Here is a 21,140-nt window from a genome sequence, read left to right as displayed (position 1 = left end):
GTATGCCCTGGAACATTTTACCCTCTTGAGAGGGTCACTGCCCTTGGGAGCTCACTTCCCACTCCAGCTTACCCGGTGATGGCGTCTTTGTCTCAGGTGATGCATGAGGAACCAGAGCATGTGGCTATCAAATAGGTCGGTGTGGTGTAAGCTATCTTCATCCCGTTCCCGCTTGTTCTTCTTAATCACCTGGAACCAAAAAGGGTTGGGGAAGTGGGTAATGAATAGGAACCCTGGACCTGATCAGAAAAGACTGGTGTTCTAGCCCAGTAAAATCTTCCCTTAGAAACTACTGAGCTGGAGTATAGCTGGATTCGATTAAGAAAGGATGCCCCAGGTTCATCCACTGAGAAGATGGATGATTCTTCCTAAAGATGTCCCCTCTACCATGAACTAGATGCACTTCAAAGCTGCACCCTGGACCCCTGGACTGGGACTGTTCCTAGAGAGGCAATGCCAGGAATGTGGGGGAGAGTGTTACAGCAGTGCCTTTAAAGAACTGTACAGCAAGTTATTCCTTCCTATGACAATGAAAACTCCTAACAGTATGTGGATAAGCAGAAAGAAGAAATCTATAGTCAGCTACTTACATCCTTTAACCCTGTAAGTTCAGTGGAAGTTTCAGCTGTGGGTGCCCAGATCTTGACATCATGGTCTAGGCCACTGGTTGCCAGCACAGGCAGGTGGGGGTGGGGCTCAAGACAGTTTACCTGGTCAGGAGTAAAGGAAAACATAGGCTCAGGGGTATGTGGCAATACGGTTTAAAACCCACTACTCACCTTGAACCAAACAACTGTCCTTGATAAAAGTTAAGACAGCTGCTGGGAAGACAGGCCCACCCATCATAAGCCTAGGCCAAAGGGCCCTCGGGGTAACACTGGACACAGACTGGGTGTAAGACCAGGCCTATCTCTCACTTCCTAGGTTTAGGTAGGGGTGGCCTCATCCTCAGACATAGCTCTAGGGGTGGGCGGGTGACTGGCCAAGCATACTGCTGGCTTCACAAAAAGGCAGTGAGGTTCAGATGACCTCATTCTCTCCAGCTTCCAAAGCTCCAACTTGCCCCAGTCTGGAAAAAAACATCTCAGTGGCTTTCACCAAGTGGCAAATACATTTTTAAAAATGAAGAAAGCAGCAGCTGCTGCTGAGCCCCCAGAGAAGACTCAGAGAACAATTACATTCCACTGTTTACAAGAACTGGAAGAAGGCATAGGCTGGGAAGAGGCTGAGCCTGAAGAGTAGTAGGGTAGTGGAGACACATATCTGCTTGAGAACCCTGCACACCCCAGGAGACAGCATTCTGCTGCCTGCCATGAAAGCACAACAGGCTCAGCTACAGGACAGCACGGTACAGTGAGTCAGCTTCCTGGGGCACCCACAGCCTCAAGCTCAGCCACCCTCTGGATATATTCACTGAGCAGGAGGAATGAACTACAGCAGCCGAGGCGAAGATCTTCTGGCTTAGGCAGCCTCCTTCTTTCCAAAGGCACCCATGCCCCCTGCTGTCTGACTTGGAAACATCAGCCTTCCTGGCAGAGCAGGGCAGCTACCACCCCCACCGGAAGAGCTGGTCCCAGATCTAGCTGCTAAAGCATTTTTGGGCTTTTAGTCAGATGAGGAATAGATGGCAAAAGCATCCAGAAGGAAGAAGGTGTGGTCCTAGCCACTCCTCACCTCACCCCACCCCACCCCGTCTTGCAGCTGCAGTAGAGTCCAAGGAAACAACCCCTGGCAAACAGCCTCTTAGTTCTCTCTGGACCAACCTTCTCTGCCTCGCCTGCACATGCAGAGAGCAGCTGATGGGAAGCCAGGGTCAGCATGGAAAATAAAACTGACATACAGACTTCCAATCTTCTTGTCTTCCATTTTACAAATAAATTCTCAGAAAACACTGAAGCTAAGTCTGAGTCTAAGAGTAAAGCAGAAACCACATTTCCCTTCTTTCTTCTTTTATTCCACATACCAGCTCATTACAAAGTTTATATTTGGGCTCTTTTAGGCAGTGTGGAAGAGGTTCCAGCATCTGGAGCAGAGGTGGCACTGGAGAGAAAAACTCCACTGCCAGAAAATATTATCAAAAGATATGTGACCACTTAACACATACAAACTTGAACTCGTTCACCCATCTCCAGATAAGCCCTTGCTACCCTTCTAAACTCTGACCTAGCTGTGCTTGACAAGCCAGCAAAATAAAAAGGCACAGGGGAGAAATTCCTTGGAACTTAAGACTAAGGACAAAGCCAATGGCAGGAGAGTAAGTTACATATAGTACCTGAGTTGGAGCTTGCAGGGGAAGCCAACAGAGAGCTTCTGGGCCAGAATACCTGGTCACTTCACCCGACCTGTCTGCATGCCAGGACTTATCCTGTCAGTAATGCCTGAGCAGAGAAAAGAGCTCTGGCCTTAGACGACTGGGCTGAGGGATGCAGGGGATGGGATAAAGGAGCAAAGTGCTTTTGGGAGACTAAGGATTGACATCATCCCCCACCTTTGCCCCGAATGCAAACAATGAGAGGACTAGAGTTTGAGCCAAAAACAGAATCGAGAGACCCAGGCAAGGTGGATGAGAATTTCAAAGATCCCTTCTGGTTCTAATAGTCTACTTAATGATATAGTCTGCATTCAGGCTGGCGCTGGTGACCCCACTGCTTGGAGGTTAGCACAAAAAACCAGAAGGAGCCAAGTGAGGACCACATAGATCATTCAGCTTACACAGAGGCAACAAGCCAGTAATCTCGCTGCAGGGTGCAGTCTTTATACCTCTTGTTCTAGTACCTCACTCTTATGACCACTAAAACTCAGGCCTGGGGTCCACCCATCCCACACAAATGCCCTCCCAACCTGAGCACCTGGATTAATCATCAAACCCTGACACTGGCTAAGCTAAAAGGAGACTGGCCTGTAGAGTGATTCTGGACCACAGACAAGTGCTGGCCTGGGGGAGGGCATTCAGCCCTGCATCTCTCTAGAATGGAATGCAAGACAATAGGTTATGATCAATAAAAGATTCACTGGCCCCTTTTGACTTTCTTATGACTACATGCCTACTGCAGAATTCTAAGACTCCAGTGTTTTGGGTTTGTTCACTACAGATGATAGAAGAAGACCTATGGAAAAGTAGGAAATGAAGCAGGCAACAGTGAGACACACCTTCCAGTTCCAGACTCTTCTCCACTTATATTCAAGCCATAGAAGCTTTGGGTCTATACTGGTCCCAGGTCCCCAAAATTTAGAGGAAACCAGAAGAAAGTCTGAAATAGCCTCACACCAGGACAAGAGACACACAAGAAGAAATCCCAACTGCAATGAACCATTCTAAACTCTAAAACCGCTCTGGATAAACCTCATCAAGAGATGGCTGGGTTCTTTGTAGCTCCCCACAGCTTAGGAGGAATGAAAAGGAAGAAAGAATAAGCATCTCAGCCATCCCTTAGAAGCTCTTAACAAGACTATCTTGGGTAGTCAGTAAAATGCAGTTGCCCAAACTGCCTCTTTCTTATCTTCTGCAGTCTGAAAACCTTGTAATAGAAAGCTACTGAATCCTTCTTGACTCTAGGTCTCAAAAAAGAAAAAACAAAAAAATTTATGGTTAGCTAGATACATCCTAAGAGCTGACCACCTTTCACTACCCAACTCACGATCCTCAGGCTTCCTTTTTGCCCTATCTCTATGGAGGCTGTCTGTAGAACTCAAAGGACAGGCAGACTATGATATGATCGTGGGTTGTATATCAGTCAAACAACAACAAAAAAAAAAAATGGTCACGGCGGGGGAGCATGTTTCTCTCTCCCTATATATGCATATATATTATGTGTTTGTATCAATATACAGACCATATTCTGATTTTCCCAACTGTCAGAAAAAATGCTCCTTCTAGCTTGTATCCGCTAATCCAGGATCTAGTCAAGATCACTACTTAGCTACCTACTACAGTGTGTAGGATGGTGTGCCCTGAACGCTAATGCTTTTGTTTTGGAAAAGGTCCATGCCTAAAGATACCTCACTCAGGCCAGAGGTTCTTCCCTAAAATCCCTTTCTCCTCTTAATAAACCGTGCTGTAGAGGAGCAGAAGACAGGAAAGGGAAAATATTCCATTAAAACCTCAGCACCCACAGACTATACTGTCTTTTTATTTAGCTGGCTAGACCTCTAAGACGTGGTATTACATTGTCAGAGTGAGAATTCAGTGGCCCTGCTAAAGCCTACCTTAATGACTGGAGAGAGCAGGGAGCCAGCCAGCCCAGCACACCATACTCACCACGCCTCCCTTGTCCCCCTCCATGAACTGAATGATCTGGCAGGATGATTTCTCCCAGAGGAAGATGTGCCCGCAGTCACTACCGCTCACCACAAACTCACTCTTGGGGCCATAGAAATTGACGCCTTTTACTGAAATGACAAATGAAGGAATAAACCACATGAGAGTTGGCATCAGGCCGACATATATTTACCTCACAGGAAATTTAGTTATTCACAAATCTAAATCAGCTAAGAGCCAAAGAATTTCTTTCACTTTCACAAAACAAATCAAGGGATTATGCATGTATAATAGACAGAATAAGAATCACACCAGTTCCAGAGACTATTTATATTCTCCTAAGGAGATCCATAGAGCTGAGGAGTTTGCAGTCCTTAGCAACAGCCTCAGTCTCATTAGTTTGCATCCTACGGAGCAACCATAGGCCTCACTAACGCTTCACCTGTCCCAACCTGAATGGCCCCAGCTCTGCCCACTCCTAGGCAGCACTGTCTTATGCCCTAGGATTATCTTTGGTACGTATGCTTCACTGGTACCTTGTCAATGCTTCCTGGGTCATTAGGTGACCTAAGACTGATGAAGGTATATGCCACAATTGCCTATAAGAAGCACCTGAACTGTGCTTGTTACCAAGACTCTGAACAACAGGGCTCCACCCCCTGAAATTAGTAAGAGAAGCCAGGAGTCCCAACTGCTACGTCCAGTTCCATACCAATCATGAGACTGGAACACTTTCTTCTGTATGCCCAAGGACTAAGATCCAAGTACAGGTTTTTCCCTCTCCTCTCACCAGCTCAAGAGAAAAAGGAAAACTAACTGCTCTACCCAGTCAACATTATGGCAGACATCTGATAGGAGCATTAATAACAACAAAGAGCAGTGATTCCAACTTTTCTGTACATTAGAATCAAAGGGAGCTTTTTAAAAATCCTAATCAACGTGCACCCCACACCAATTAAGTCAGAATGGATGGGTATGGAAGCCAGGCTTCAGTATCTTTAAAAGATTGTCAGGTGACTTCATTGTACAGCAAAGTTTGGGAACCACAGACAGAACAAAAAAGGCCAATCGTCACTGCAAACTTGGGTGAGGTGCTATCACCATTTCTCCTCTTCTGCCTCACTCAAAAGAATTATTTCCTCCTCTTCCCTGTAAGTACAAGCTCACCCCCCTATTTTAGGCAATTCAGTACCACTAACTAAGGAGGGCTTTCGCAAACTCCCTAATAAGTCTTTTAATCCTGAAGCTACCTGAAATCATAAGAAAAATATAGTCAGACGAGTCTCCTTACACCCAAACCAAGTAACATCACTGTAGTGGTGAGAAATGCTCCTGAGCCCTCTCTCCTCTAGCACAGGAGGGCCTATGAAAACTCCAGCCCAATTAAGCTTGTTGTCACTTGGTGACAGATGGCCTACTCCTTTAGGTAGCTCTTATTTGCACAACCTGCATGAGATACTGTGGTTCTTCAAACCAACAGACTTGGGGTACAGAAACCTAGAAAGACAGTCTCACCTGTGGCGTTATTTCTGTGGCCTTTATATCTCTTAATATACTGGGCCCCATCACTGTGAGAGGAGTTGAAGAGGTAAATGTCTTCATCATTGTAACTGGCCAGGAGCTCTGCCAAGAACAAGCACACAGCAGTGAAGGCAAAGGCTGAAAAAAGCTAGGACCAGGAGTTGGGGGTTGGGGTGGGGCTTCTTGCCAGTAGTGCCCCCTCCTAATACCCAGGTATAGCACCCATCTTACTCAGTTGGAACAGCAGGCAATTCAGGTGTGTAGGGTAGACTAGGAACACGCTGCCAACCCAGGGGTAGCAGAATGCTCAGGAAGATCATACCCATTAATTCAGGAATGAGTCAAAGGCATAAGAACCTGCTCAACCAAATAGCCTGGGCTTTAGGACAAGCCCTGCCAAATATCATCTGCAGCATTCTGCAAGCGCCTGGCATCTCCAAGGGTCATCTGCTGCATCCTCCCGCTGTGTGCTCACCATCAGCAACTACTCCCCAGCTGCTCCACTCGGAGCTATAGCACAGTGGTGAGCACTGGAGGGCACATGCCTCACTGGCTCAGCAGCTCCCTAGACAGAGGGGGCATGCCAGCCTAGGAGCTGGGCCCTGCTCACGTACCTGTGCCGTCGTGGCTGTACACAAGACAGGTGATGTTTGCTTTGGACTCACTGTTCACCTGCAATAAGGAGCAGATACTGACTGATGCCCCACCCCCCCATTTGTTATACCATCTTCAGGAAACAGGTTTTCCTTCAAACTCCCCTATATCTTCTCCCAGAGATAGATAGATAGAGATAGAGACAGAGAGAGAGAAAAAGAGAGGGAGGGAGGGAGAGGGAGAGACAGGAAGATAGACAGAGAGATAGAGACAGGAGTACAACTGATGAAACTTGACCTCTCCTCGGGGGGAGAGGTCTTTCTACTGGTTGTCTTCTGTGTGCTAGCCATTTTATATATATATTATCTCATTAGGCCGTACCATCATGGTACAAGGCAGTTATCTGTATCTCTATTTTGTCAATAAGAAAACTGAGGCTAACAGAGGTAAGGTGACTGCCCAAGATCACAAAACTGGTAAGTGGTAGAGCCAGGATTCAAATCCAGGTGTCTGACTCCAAAGTCCAAGCTCTTCCCACCATACCAAGTTTGGGGGCAGGCTTGGGGTTGAGTCAGGGAAGCCTGGAGCCACTGGCCCTTCATGAATCTTACCAGGTGATGAGGGCAGAATTTCTTGAGTACTCCATTGTTTTCATTCTCATCAATTTTCCTCTGGTCATAAATCCTACGGTGGAAGAAGCAATGAAAATGTCAAAATTTACAAACATCCCTTGAAAAGTTGCAATTCGATGTAGTGGCAGGAACACCAGTCAGCTGGATGTCAGGACAGATAAAGGACATTCCCCAATTAAGCTTCTGGCTCAGGTTCTTCCTCAAAAATCTTCTCCCACCCCTCTTCCAAACCAAAACTCTTATCCAGGTACTTCTCATTTCAAGTAGTAATTCTAAATTATATTATTTTGAAGTGGCTTATCTCTTCTCTCAGCTTTTATATCATTTACTGTTTATCTGCACTGAAATAACATTATTATAGAGCCTTTTGCATGTATGTTGCCTCCCCAATACAGTTTATTACTCATGGGCAGAGACCATGCTTTATGTAAGTCAGTGGGTCTTGAATCCCTTTTCGAAATTTTATTTGGCTAGTTCTTCCCACAACTATTACAAACCAACACCTATATCTCAAGACTCACTCTCTCCTTCCTTCATTCTCATCAAGCATCAAACTACCTTCACCTTCCTCATCTTTCCAATCCAAACTTTAATCATTTGTGCAACTATTTATGACACATGGATTAGGTGCCAAGTATTATGCCAGGTGCTAGAAGTATAGTGAGGAACAAGACAGATCTAGTCCCTGTCTTCACCCATCAGTCTCCTCCAATCTCAGTCTCATCCCTCCAAGGACCTTGCTTGATTGATTAGTCCATTTCTCACTGATTAGTCCTCTTCCTCACCATTGTCTACCCATTTCTAAAAATCCTTCCACTGACCTTTCCTACTCTGGCTTTTTCTGTCCTTCCCTCCTGTAGTAGAATTACTGAAAAGAGCAATTTGCATTCAACATTTTCACTCCCTCACCTCCTATTCATTTCTCGTTCCATTCTAATCTAGCTTTGGCCTTCAACTCACTACTGAAACTTCTCTGGCTAAAGTCATCAGCAATCTAACTGCCAATACCAACAAGATACTTTTTTAGGTCTTTCTCTCTTGTCTTGACATTGTTCATTACTCCTTCCCTGAAACACTTTCTTTCCTTGATGTCCAACCACTCTTTAATGTTGTTCATGGGCCTGTCTTTGTCTACCCCTTAAATGCTGTATGTTCCTCAAAGGTCTGGTCTTAAGTTCTCCTCTGATTCTACATAAGGAAATTTTAAAACCTAGAGTTCAAGTATGTGTGAATGCCCAGAAACTGTGCTTATGTGTATTTTTCCTGGGAGAAGGGATCATGGTTCTCCTTATATTCTCAAAGAGGCCAGAGACTCAAAAGGGAGGAAGAATTCTGCTCTATACTTTCTTTTGGTAATCAAATTCCATTAACACTTTACCACCTATATGTGGATATGTCTCTTAAATCTGTGTCTCCAGCCCACACTTGTTCTGAGTGAGCTCTAGATTTATATCCACATGCCAAATGAATGTTGTAATGGAATGCCCAAAAGTAAAATCATTCTCCTTTTTAAGCTAAGATCATTCTAGACCTACCCTTTCCCCCAAATCTTTGTTAATGGCACCATCCTAAATTCAGGTGGCCAAACCAGAAATCAGGTCCTTTCTCTATGTATCTAGTTTCTTTCCTGTCAATTTGACTTCCTGGGTATATTTCCTGACTATATCTGCTTTCTCCACCCTTAGGCATTTTTTGCCTACATTATTTATAGTAACCTTCTGATTTCTTTGCTCATACTGTCACCAGAATTATGTCTAAAATGAAAAATTTAATGTAAATTCCCTGCTTAAATCTCTTCAGTGATTTTGTACTTTCTACTAAATAAAGTCCAGACTACTTAGTATGGCTGCCTACCACTTCTCAAAGATCCTATGCATTATACAGAAAACAAAAAAACTATGCTTCCTTGAACATACCATGTCACATCTTGTTATCCTAATTCTACACATATTGTTCCCTCTACCTGAAATACTTCCCATTTGTCTTTAATATTTCCTCTGTGAGAAAGAACAGCATAGTGAAATGGTTTCCACCATATTTAAGGCATCTGAACTGAGTTCAGATACTATGCTACTTATTAGATGAGCAATACTGGGTAAGTTACTTAATATTTTTAATCCCTATATATATCTGCTTCTCCTGAATCCTCCTTGAAGGCAGAAACTATGTCTAGTCAAGTGTGTACCTAGGACACAACAAATGCTCAGTAAACGCTGGATGAATAAACGAACGAATCAAGTATTCTCCATAATCCATTAATATCTTGCATAAATAGACTATCCAGGAAATGTTTTTTAAATGAACCAATAAAAAAAGAAGACAAATAGGAGACTGCTGTACTACCATTACTACTCTTCAGCAAATATAGCAGCTGATAATCAGATTTTTTCCCTCTAAACTAAGTCTAAATCAACAGCTCTCAAATGTCACTAAGACATCATTATCTTCCCAAGTCATCAAATTAGTAAAAAATTTTAAATATTCAATATCTTGTTGTATGGACCATTCCATGTTCCTCTGTATCCAATGCTCTTCTTTATGAGGAAATCCTTACCTACCCTCCCCTTTCTTCCATAAGTATTTATTAAGAACCTACTATATTCTAGATATGATGCTTGAGACTAGGGGTTGGCAAACTTTTTTTTTTAATTTATTTATTTTATTTAATTTTTGGCTGCGTTGGGTCTTCGTTGCTGCGCGTGGGCTTTCTCTAGTTGCGGCGAGTGGGGGCTACTCTTCGTTGCGGTGCGTGGGCTTCTCACTGTGGTGGCCTCTCTTGTTGGGGAGCACGGGCTCTAGGCACACAGGCTTCAGTAGTTGTGGTGCACAGGCTTAGCTGCTCTGTGGCATGTGGGATCTTCCTGGACTAGGGCTCGAACCCGTGTCCCCTGCAATGGCAAGTGGATTCTTAACCACTGTGCCACCAGGGAAGCCCCAAACTTTTTCTTAAATGGCAAGGCAGTAAATATTTTAAGCTGGCAGGCCATCCAGTCTCTATCACAGTTTCCAAACTCTGCCACTATAGCATGCCATGGATATATGTGAACAAATGGCTATGGCTGTGTTCTAATAAAGCTTTATTTACAAAAACAGTGTAGACTGCCAAGCTCTGTGCTAGACAGTGGTGATACAAAGATAAATACAAAAAAATTCCCTTATTATCTGCGCACAGGACAGGACCTTGACATTAAAAAAAAATTTTTTTTTAATTTTTAAGACTATTTTCTTAAAGCAGTTTTAGGTTACAACAAAACTGAGAGGGCAGTATAGAGGTTTTTCATACACTCCCTACCCCCACACATGTATAGTCCCTCCCATTATCAAAATCACTCATCAAAACGGTAGTTTTTTTTTTTTTTTTTTAACTAAGGATGAACCTACACTGACATATGATAATCACTCAAAGTCTACAGTTCACCTGAGGGTTCACTCTTGTACATTCTACAGGTTTGGACAAATGTATAATGATGTATATCCATCATTATAATATCATAGAGTACTTTCATTGCCCTAAAAATCCTCTGTCCTCTGCCTATTCATCTCTCTTGCCCCACCCCACCCCTGGCTACCACTGACCTTTTTCTTATTTCCAGTTTTGCCTTTTCCAGAATGTCATACTGTTGGAATCATACAGCATGTAGCCTTTTCAGATTGGCTGACTGGCTTTTTTTTTTCACTTAGTAATATGCATTTAAGGTTCCTCCATGTCTTTTCATGACTTGATAGCTCTTTTCTTTTTAGTGCTGAGTAATATTCCATTGTCTGGATATACCACCATTTATTTATCCATTCACATACTGAAGAACACCTTGGTTGCTTCCAAGTTTTGGCAGTTATGAATAAAGCTGCTATAAACATCCATGTACAGGTTTCTGTGTGGACATAACTTTTCAACTCCTTTGGGTAAATACCAGGAGCTTGACTGCTGGATTGTACTGTACCAGTGTGTTTAGTTTTGGAGAAACCGTCAAACTGTCTTCTAAAGTGGCTGTATCACTTTGCATCCCCACTAGCAATGTATGAGAGTTCCTGTTGCTCCACAGTACTCACCAGCATCTCGTGCTGTCAGTGTCCTGGATTTTAGCCACTCTAATAGATGTGTAGTGGTATCTCACTGTTGTTTTAATATGCATTTTCCTGATGACATATAATGTGGATCATCTTTTCATACACTTGTCATCTGTGTATCTTCTTCAGTGAGGTGTCTGTTAAGGTCTTTGGCCCACTTTTTAATTGGGTTGTTTTCTTGTTGCTGAGTTTTAAGAGTTCTTTGTATATTTTGCATAACAGTCTTTCATCAGATGTGCCTTTTGCAAGCATTTTCTCCCAGTCTGTGGCTTATCTTCTAATTCTCTTGAAAGATAGTGTCTTTCACAGAGCAGAAGGTTTTAATTTTAATGAAGTCTAACCTATCAACTATTTCTTTCATGGATGTCTTTGATGTTGTATCTAAAAAGGCATCACCGAGGGACTTCCCTGGTGGCCCAGGGGTTAAGAATCCGCCTGCCAATGCAGGGGACACGGGTTCAATCCCTGGTCTGGGAAGATCCCACATGCCATGGAGTAGCTAAGCCCGTGTGCCCCAACTACTGAGCCTGTGCTCTAGAGCCCAAGAGCCACAACTACTGAGCCTGCGTGCCACAACTACTGAAGCCCATGCGCCTAGAGCCCGTGCTCCACAACAAGAGAAGTCACTGCGATGAGAAGCCCATGCACCACAACGAAGACCCAACCCAGCCAAAAATAAATAAATAAAATAAATTTTAAAAATAATAATAAAAAATAAATAAAATAAAAAGGCATCACCGTACCCAAGGTCTTCTAGGTTTTCTCCTATGTTATCTTCTGGAGTTTTATAGTTTTGGGCTTTACTTTCAGGTCTATGATCCATTTTAAGTTAACTTTTGTGAACTGTGTAAGGTCTATGTCTAGATTCAGTTTTTACATGTGGATGTCCAGTTCTTTCAGCACCATATATTGAAGAGACTATCTTTTCTCCATTTGTTACCTTTGTTTCCTTGTCAAAAATAACTTGACTGGGGGCTTCCCTGGTGGCGCAGTGGTTGAGAGTCCGCCTGCTGATGCAGGGGACATGGGTTCGTGCCCCGGTCCGGGAAGATCCCACATGCCATGGAGTGGCTGGGACCGTGAGCCATGGCCGCTGAGCCTGCACATCCGGAGCCTGTGCTCCGCAACGGGAGAGGCCACAACAGTGAGAGGCCCGCGTACCGCAAAAAAAAAAAAAAAAAAAAAAGATAACTTGACTGTATTTATGGGGGTCTATTTCTGGGCTCTCTATTCTGTTCTTTTGATCTATTTGTCTATTTCACCAATACAATGCTGTCTGAATTACTGTAGCTTTAGAGTATTGACAGGTCTTGAAGTTGGGTAGTATCAGGCTTCCATCTTTGTTCTTCTCTCTCAATACTGTGTTGGATATCCTGGATCTTTTGTCTCTCCACACAAACTTTAAGAATCAGTTTGTCGATATCCATAAAATAACTTGCTGGAATTTTGATTGGGATTGCACTGAATCAACAGATCAAGTTGGGAAGAACTGACATCTCCACATTATTGAGTCTTCCTATACCCTGGACATTTTAAATCAAATAAAGAAAGGTTTCAGCACTGTCTCAACACCCTTACTGCATTTCTCTCCACAGGCCTCCAGGTGTCCACTAATTTGTTACCTTAAGCCTCTCTCTTCCCTCCTCACCTCCTCTTCCCCTAACTTGCCTTTAATCTAGTGTTCTCTCAATGTTGCTGATAAAGATAGGGGAGCAAAGTGACTATCCATTGACTGTGTTTTATAAACCAGGGCCTATACCAAATCCTTTAGCAATAAATTTACATGTCAACCAATCACACTGCCAAATCTATCACCACAGGATTCACTCATCTGATACATTCTCCTTTTCTTCACTCCTATAAATTCTTAAACCAACCTAAACAGGATTTAGTGGCAGAAACTCAAATCTATACCACCCTCCACTTGCTTACCTTTTTTCTTTCTCCCTGCCCATCCCCCCCTTTTGGTCATATTCCAAAAAGCATGACTCTCTTAGATGCTCCTTCACAATCCTAAACTAAAATTCAGTATTTATGATGTGAAAGCCTTGAGGATGCGTAAGCTATTTCTCTGTATTCCCCTAAAGGAATTCCTTCAGGCTAGTGAAAGCTAATGGTGTTATGATATAAAATATTCAGCACAAATATTTTCACATTTGTACTGGCAGGTGAGCCTAAAGTTCTTTCAAAGAAAGAAACAGAAAAGAGGAATTCCAAAACATTCAACTGGCTGAACTGAAGAGGTGCCAGAGAAATTGAGGATGACCAGAGAAGAGCTAGGGTGTGGAAGGGCCATCTGCTCATAGGCGATCAGTGTGCCTCAAAATCTACATGTGCTTCTGTTGTGTAAACAGCCTATCACATGCTAAGAATTTGGCATGTACAAAGGGATAAAGGATACTGAGGCTGATAAGAAATAGAAGATCTGAGTATTTCTCCTTGTGATGAAATGCTAAAACTAATTTCCAGCCCCACTCTCACCCTGAGAAAGTATTAGCGTTGGATAAAAGCATTATCAACTGCAGTTCTCAATACAGCCAATGCCTCCACTCTCCTCCAAACATCAAGGTCCTAGTGGTTGAATTACCTAGAGACACAGACTTTTCTATGAATCCAGAGCTCTAAGCAGGACATGCAAATTTAAAAATTCAGTAAATGCTTGATTTGGAGGAGGTAGCACCTGCAAGTTCTGACAACTACAACCCCTTTTTGGATCAACAGCTTATCTTAAAAAAAAAAAAAACTACTGCTGGGCTCCCCTGGTGGCGCAGTGGTTGGGAGTCCGCCTGCCGACGCAGGGGACATGGGTTCGTGCCCTGGTTCAGGAGGATCCCACATGCCGCGGAGCGGCTGGGCCCGTGAGCCATGGCCGCTGAGCCTGCGCGTCCAGAGCCTGTGCTCCGCAACGGGAGAGGCCACAACAGTGAGGCCCGTGTACCGCAAAAAAAACCCCAAAAAAACAAAAAACTACTGCTAAACATATTCTATCGGTCAACAGAGGAAAGGGATTTAGAAGGCAAGGGAAACAGGGGAAGAAGAAGAGAGCAACAAAGTTGCCCAGTTCTCTTGTGGCAGGATTCTTCAACAAGTTAAGATCATCTCTCAGGTATTTCTAAAAATTTAGTCCCATCCCTGTGATTATTAATAAAATTAATTACAGAATACAGTTATAAAAATATCCTCTTATTTAAAAAGGAAGATGGGACTTCCCTGGTGGCACAGTGGTTAAGAATCTGCCTGCCAATGCAGGGGACACAGGTTCGAGCCCTGGTCTGGGAAGATCCCACATGCTGCAGAGCAACCAAGCCCATGCGCCACGACTACTGAGCCTGCGCTCTAGAGCCCGCAAGCCACAACTACTGAAGCCCGCATGCTTAGAGCCCGTCCTCCCCAACAAGAGAAGCCACTGCAATGAGAAGCACACGCACCAAAACAAAGAGTAGCCCCTGCTCTCTGCAGCTAGAGAAAGCCCGCGTGCAGCAACAAAGACCCAACGCAGCCAGAAATAAATAAATAAAATAAATTTATAAATAAATAAAATAAATAAAAAGGAAGATAATGCTTTTCATCCACCATCAGGAAAAGCATAAAGTCATTCATTCTTCTAGTGATCCTTTCCTTCCTCCCTTTGAAACTGATGATCTGTCAACCAAAGAAATATACTTAAAAATAGGCCAATTGCATCATCAAAAAATCTACGAACAATAAATGCTGGAGAGGGCGTGGAGAAAAGGGAACCCTCTTGCACTGTTGGTGGGAATGTAAATTGATACAGCCACTATGGAGAACAGTATGGAGTTTCCTTAAAAAACTACAAATAGAACTATCATACGACCCAGCAATCCCACTACTGGGCATATACCCTGAGAAAACCATAATTCAAAAAGAGTCATGTACCACAATGTTCACCGCAGCACTATTTACAATAGCCAGGACATGGAAGCAACCTAAGTGTCCATCGACAGATGAATGGATAAAGAAGATGTGGCACATATATACAATGGAATATTATTCAGCCATAAAAAGAAACGAAATTGAGTTATTTGTAGTGAGGTGGATGGACCTAGAGTCTGTCATACAGAATGAAGTCAGGAAGAGAAAAACAAATACCGTATGCTTACACATACATACGGAATCTAAAAAAAAAAAATGGTTCTGATGAACCTGGTGGGGGCAGGACAGGAATAAAGATGTAGACGTAGAGAATGGACTTGAGGACACTGGGAGGAGGGGGAAGGGTAAGCTGGGACGAAGTGAGAGAGTAGCACTGACATATACACACTACCAAATGTAAAATGGATGGCTAGTGGGAAGCTGCTGCATAGCACAGGGAGATCAGCTCGGTGCTTTGTGACCACCTAGAGCGGTGGGATAGGGAGGGTGGGAGGGAGGCTCAAGAGGGAGTGGATATGGGGATATATGTATGCATATAGCTGATTCACTTTGTTATACAGCAGAAACTAACACAACACTGTAAAGCAATTATACTCCAATAAAGATGTTAAAAAAAAAATAGGCCAATTGGATAGGGATGGGATATAATTGTGACAAAGGGCCAGAAGGAAACTAACTGCTACACATGGCGACTGAATCCATGAACTCTGTTCTCCTTAGGATAGATCTCAATAGACAGTGTTACAAGAAATGTTCATAGTAACAAAGATATCACTAAAGATAAAGAAAAGTGGTTCAGGATACTGGGAGCCAAAAACCTGAAGTTCACAATGAGTACTCCCAAGTCAAATTATTTTTGTATCTGAAACCAGCATTCAAAATTTCTAGTACGTGTTAATTTACATATGAAAAATGGTGGAAAATATTTACTAAGAGAGCACTTGCTAGTAAACCTGGGTTTATGCCTAGCTGCTATGTGGAGAACTTGGTCAATTCATCAAACTTCTTTAGAACTTGATAATATCTATAACATGTTAAGCCATCCCTCAGAGATTGCTGCTACATTAGAGAACAGAATATGTCAGAGGAAGTTTAAACTCTTTGGAAGATGGCAAAAAATTAAAGATGGTGGTTAATGAACTCCTAGGCAGTTCATAGCTTTCCATAAGGGACAGCTGGTAGTACACAATACAGCACAGTCTCAAACTCTCAAAGACACAAAAGAGCCACAGACTCACCTTACAAACTGATCTCGTCCACCCACTGCAAACTGGTGGGTATTGGCAGGATTCACATAGATTGTATACAGCCCCACCTTCTTCTCCTTTTCTTTTGTCACCACCAGTTTCCTTCAAGAGTAGAAAGGTATATAAGTTATATTCTCCAAAAGATCCAGATAGTCAGGGCAAGTGAGAATAGAGACAGTAATGCACACACAGCTAATAAGAAACAAAACAGATTCTCACTTGGAAAGAAAGAAAGAAGTGGTTTTGTTTGTTCATACATTGGAACAAGAAAAAAAAAACAAAACCCACCGCAATATATATTTACTAAATGCTACTTTGGAGATGGAAAAAACACGCAGTAATTTTCTGGTGTTCCTCAAGGAGTATAAATTAAAGGTGTATGAAAGTATTGCTCCTCAGTAGCCTTAGCTTGAGTCCAATATGATGACAACCAATCATTAAAGAGACAATACTACCCACATCTTCCCATCCTTTACTTGTAAGTACATCTTCCCAACCATCTGGGAGCAGGGAGTGAGGGGAGGATGAATCACAGAAACAGTGGACAGAAAAGACCTTAAGGGGGACTTTCCTGGTGGTCCATTGGTTAAGACTCCGTGCTCCCAATGCAGGGGGCCCAGGTTCGATCCCTGGTCAGGGAACTAGATCCCGCAGGCATGCCACAACTAAGGAGTCAGCATGCCACAACTAAAAAGTCCAAACGCTGCAACGAAGATCCCACGTGCTGCAACTAAGACCCTGTACAGCCAAAACAAATAAAAATTAAAAAATAAACATTAAAAAAAAAAAAAAGGAAAAGACCTTAAGGTCAGAATCTATCTCCCAGATTCCAGAGAAATGTCATTTAAAACCCAGCTTTAAAAATGCACGATGAAAAACAAGCAACAGTTAATACAAAGGAAAACAGTATTAGTCTTCCCTTATTTGAAGCAAATTAGGAGCAGAGATTCTTGTCAAGACAGCTGTTTTTAATGCTGAAAAATTATTTCTAAATTATTCTTCTGGTTGTACCACAAAAAAAGGTGATTCTTAGGAGGGCATGGGACCCCGAGGAAACCTTTAAAATTTCAGAGTTTTAGCCAGAAGATTTTGGCCAAAGAGCCATAATTTTGTCCCACCTTAAGGGTGGCCCTATGAATACTCCTCCCAGATTGAAGCGTTCAACCTGTCAAATATGACATCATAAAAATTAGTAAATTTATAGGAAAAGGAAGACAGGCAAGGAAGGGACTGGGCTTTAGCTTGCTTGCTTGCTTTTTTTTTTTTTTTTTTTTTTTTACTGCTGAATAATATTCCATTATCTGGATATACCACAGTATATCCATTCACCTACTGAAGTACATCTTGGTTGCTTCCAAGTTTTGGCTACTATGAATAACAGCTTTCATTTTTGATTCTAAGCTTTTGCTAATTTCTGGTGCTTACAGAAAATGAAAGAACTATAACTACGACAATAAGTTTCTTTGTAAATGATGTTAGCATCCTCTCTGAATGGTCAAAGTCACTCCATCCTAGACTGCTCTAGGCAAAGGAGAAATTTAATTTTAAAATCTCTGCAGCCTTCCATTAAAAGAATAGTGTACAAAGGTCATTAAAAATAAATGTCATTAGGGAAAACACAAATACACACATACCCAAAACACAAGGCAGAAAACAAGTCAAAAAAGAGTTTCAGGAACAAAACTAGCAATGGAGAAGAGGCAGCTCTAATTGGGCTTTAGATATGGAAGAGGAATAGGAGCAGCTGCTGCTCTTTTTCAGAGAAACATCTCATTTCCTCAGCAATTTGGATTTTTAGAAGGAGAGGGTCAGCCAAACATAACAGTTATCATGCAGAAGCAAAATGAAGAAAGTGAGGGGATAGATTATGAAGTACTGGCTCCACTGTCATCTAATCCTGACAAAGAACTCAATCTTCTATGCCTCCATTTATTCACCTAAAACAAACAATTCTCTCTCCTAATGCATAAATGCACAGAGCACCTTGAGCCCTGTGGGGAAACTGCAGAGGTGCTATAAAAATGATTGATAATGGCAGCAGGAAAAAAAAAAAGTTTTGACACCAGAGCAAGGCAGCACACAAAGCCATATGAAACAAATTTACCAAATTCTGCCTTAAAATTTGCAGTTTTTAGCGAGCTGGTACGTTCCAGGAAAAAGGGAAAAACAATTACAGATCAAACCAACGGATTCCTCTGAAGAATATCTCAAACTAGCTTCCGCTGGCTAAATGAATATCCCACCCACAGCTCCAAATCCAACTCCTCCTATGATGTTAGCCAATATCACCAGCTTCCAGAGACTCAGCTATTATGTACATACAAAAGAAAAATTCCCCTATGCCAACTTCACACAAAAAATGCCTCTGATATAAGCAGATGTTCAGGCACCAGCTTAACACATACGGATACACATTCTAGCCATGACTTTCACATTCAGTCCTCTCACCTCATTCTAGCCTTCCACTAATTCAACCCCTAAAGTAAAAACTTTCTTAAGGCCAGAATCTGGACCTCCTCCTACTCTAAGTTTCTCCTATGTTCCCCCTTTTAGTTTCTATCCCACCTATTACTGCTTGCACCTAGATACAGTGATCAACTCTCAGCCAGATTTTCTGCTTACATCTTTTCATTACACATTCAATAATCTGCCAGTCATTTACTCTGCCCATTACTTGAAACACATTCCCAATTTCTTGTGGCTTAACAGTAGTTTTCCTCTGAACCTGATCCATAGGATCTCATTCAGCTTCACAACACTCTCCCAGAGCAGACCAAACAAACTCATATCATTTTCTCCATCTTTGCCCTTCCACTCCCCTCTGGAAAACTTGCTAGTGTTCCATTATCATCACAGAATCATAGAACTTGAGAACTGAAAATAACAAACATCATTCAGTTTAAGAGATTAAATGATTTTTCTCAAAGCTATATAACTGCAGGCTAGTACTAGAAGGCAGATCCCTTGTCACCCAGGCCTGTTCCCTTTCCAGGAGAAATCCATTCATTATCTCTCAATCTTCATCCTCTTAAGTTTTATATAAATAACCAGTATATCCTTTCCACAAGCCAAAAACATTTCCATCCTTTAACCACTATTTTAAATTCTTCCCTTTCTAGACAACTTTTTGTATACTTATCTCTCTAAAACTAAAAGTCTAATAATAATCAGCCTTAAGATTATATTCCCTATATTAACTTATATTTTACTTGTATGCTATGTAAATTAGTGACACCCCTTACTCAATATTGGTACTGACATGTAAGATTTAAGATAATTTTTAAGGGGGAGAGTTCTGAAAAGTTGAAATCTTGAGTTCTTCCTCACTTTGTGATCCTAGAATAAACTTCCAGAATGGCATAAAAAAAAAATAAAGATAGTTTTTAAGATTAACAATACAGTAAATAATGTAGATTATCTATCAACTAGGTAGTCGTTAAACAAACTGGTACACCAATGCTATGACACAGATGTCACGGTTAAAAATGAGGTAGGCCATAGGGACTTCCTTGGCAGTCCATGGTTAAGACATTGTCTTCCAACGCAGGGGGAATGGGTTCAATCCCTGGTCAGGGAGCTAAGATCCCGCATGCCTCTTGGCCAAAAAACCAAAACATAAAACAGAAGCAATTGCAACAAATTCAATAAAGACTTTAAAAATGGTCCACATAAAAATAAATAAAATGTTTAAAAAGAAAAAATTGGGTAGGCCTTTTTGCTCTGACGTAGAAAGCTCTCCAAAATACATCATAATGTGAAAAAAGTAAATTGCAGGAACATATGTAAGTTTATATACACGTACAATTACCCCATGTTGGAGGGAAAAGTGTACATGTATATAGTAAGATACATAAATGTATACAAAAAGGATTGAAAAGGTATTCAAAATTTTTAACAATGGTTATCGATAGCTAGAAAAGTGGGGGGCAGGGGAGGTATACATGAGGGAACATTTACATTTTGTCCATATACTTCATTATTTGAGCTTTTAAAACAAGATATATTTGTTTATTATAAGAGCAATAAAAAGGAAAAAAGGAAACTGAAATAATTAGTAGCTACAATTCAATAAGTTCCAACCATGGTGCCAGACACTATGCTGAGGTATCAAACACATTTATCAATAATCCTCACAGAAACCAGAAAAAGAGAGGATAAGACTCACTGATTATACCCATAGTGAGGCTGAAGAAACTTAAGTTCAGAAAGGTTATACAGGTCATTACTAGTAGTGCCCAAGTTGAGATTTGATCTAGGTCTGCCTGGATCCAAATAAGATGCTATGCTCTTTCTACGATATCACACAGCTAAAAGGGGATATAATTTACCTGAGTCTCCGATTCATGTAAAAGTGAGCTGTGATATGATAGAGTTCTACTATAGCTACCAATATTTTTGTTCAAGAATTATCATTTAATTTTTACATTTCTACACAAAATTGAAGTGAAAACTACATAGGAGCATATCTCTAAGTTGCTAGGAACAAGCTTCTTGTGGGGAAGTTGAGTGGCACCCAAGTGAACGGAGAGTGGAAGATCATCCAGTTATTAAAGCCCACATATAGTAAGATAACTGAACCCTGCTTTAGAAATGAAGATAGGCGAATAGTATTTTACTGCTGAGAAAGAGACAACAACAAAGAAGTAAGGAATTCCCCTAAACTCATCTGTTTCTTATCATAAATACAAAGGAACCATTCTGATGGACCAGAGAGTTGAGCATTACCTAGGATACATGCAATATTTTCAAAGCCAAGAAATCCAATTCTGTAAAAATACTATTGCTACACTTACGAAGCTGGCCGGTCTTGTCTGAGGTCAATGGTGAAGACAACTGCATCTTCACCTGCAGATAGGAACGTACAGGGAGAGTCTGGTTCCAGGGCCAACTGAAGGAGAAAAAAGGGAAAGGATGAGGTTTCTAAAG

The 21,140-nt window shown here is 41.9% G+C and overlaps 1 protein-coding gene across 4 annotated transcripts in view; it reads right to left on the bottom strand.

The window, feature by feature from the left end:
* DCAF8 (DDB1 and CUL4 associated factor 8) overlaps window positions 1–21,140 on the bottom strand; it is a 45,533-nt gene that overhangs the window by 3,181 nt on the left and 21,212 nt on the right. For all 4 annotated transcript variants that reach the window (XM_081223793.1, XM_081223792.1, XM_081223791.1 and 1 more), the window contains 8 exons: window positions 21,008–21,102; window positions 16,206–16,316; window positions 6,985–7,057; window positions 6,394–6,451; window positions 5,774–5,881; window positions 4,259–4,389; window positions 591–710; window positions 73–189 (listed from right to left, as the gene is read on the bottom strand). In XM_081223793.1, the coding sequence (XP_081079919.1) occupies window positions 73–189; window positions 591–710; window positions 4,259–4,389; window positions 5,774–5,881; window positions 6,394–6,451; window positions 6,985–7,057; window positions 16,206–16,316; window positions 21,008–21,102 (813 nt within the window). The remainder of the gene's footprint in view (window positions 1–72; window positions 190–590; window positions 711–4,258; window positions 4,390–5,773; window positions 5,882–6,393; window positions 6,452–6,984; window positions 7,058–16,205; window positions 16,317–21,007; window positions 21,103–21,140) is intronic.

Source organism: Mesoplodon bidens (genome assembly GCF_964165515.1).
Source record: "Mesoplodon bidens genome assembly, chromosome: 2".
NCBI classification, from domain to species: domain Eukaryota; kingdom Metazoa; phylum Chordata; class Mammalia; order Artiodactyla; family Ziphiidae; genus Mesoplodon; species Mesoplodon bidens.
This window is presented reverse-complemented; position numbering and strand designations above follow the sequence as displayed.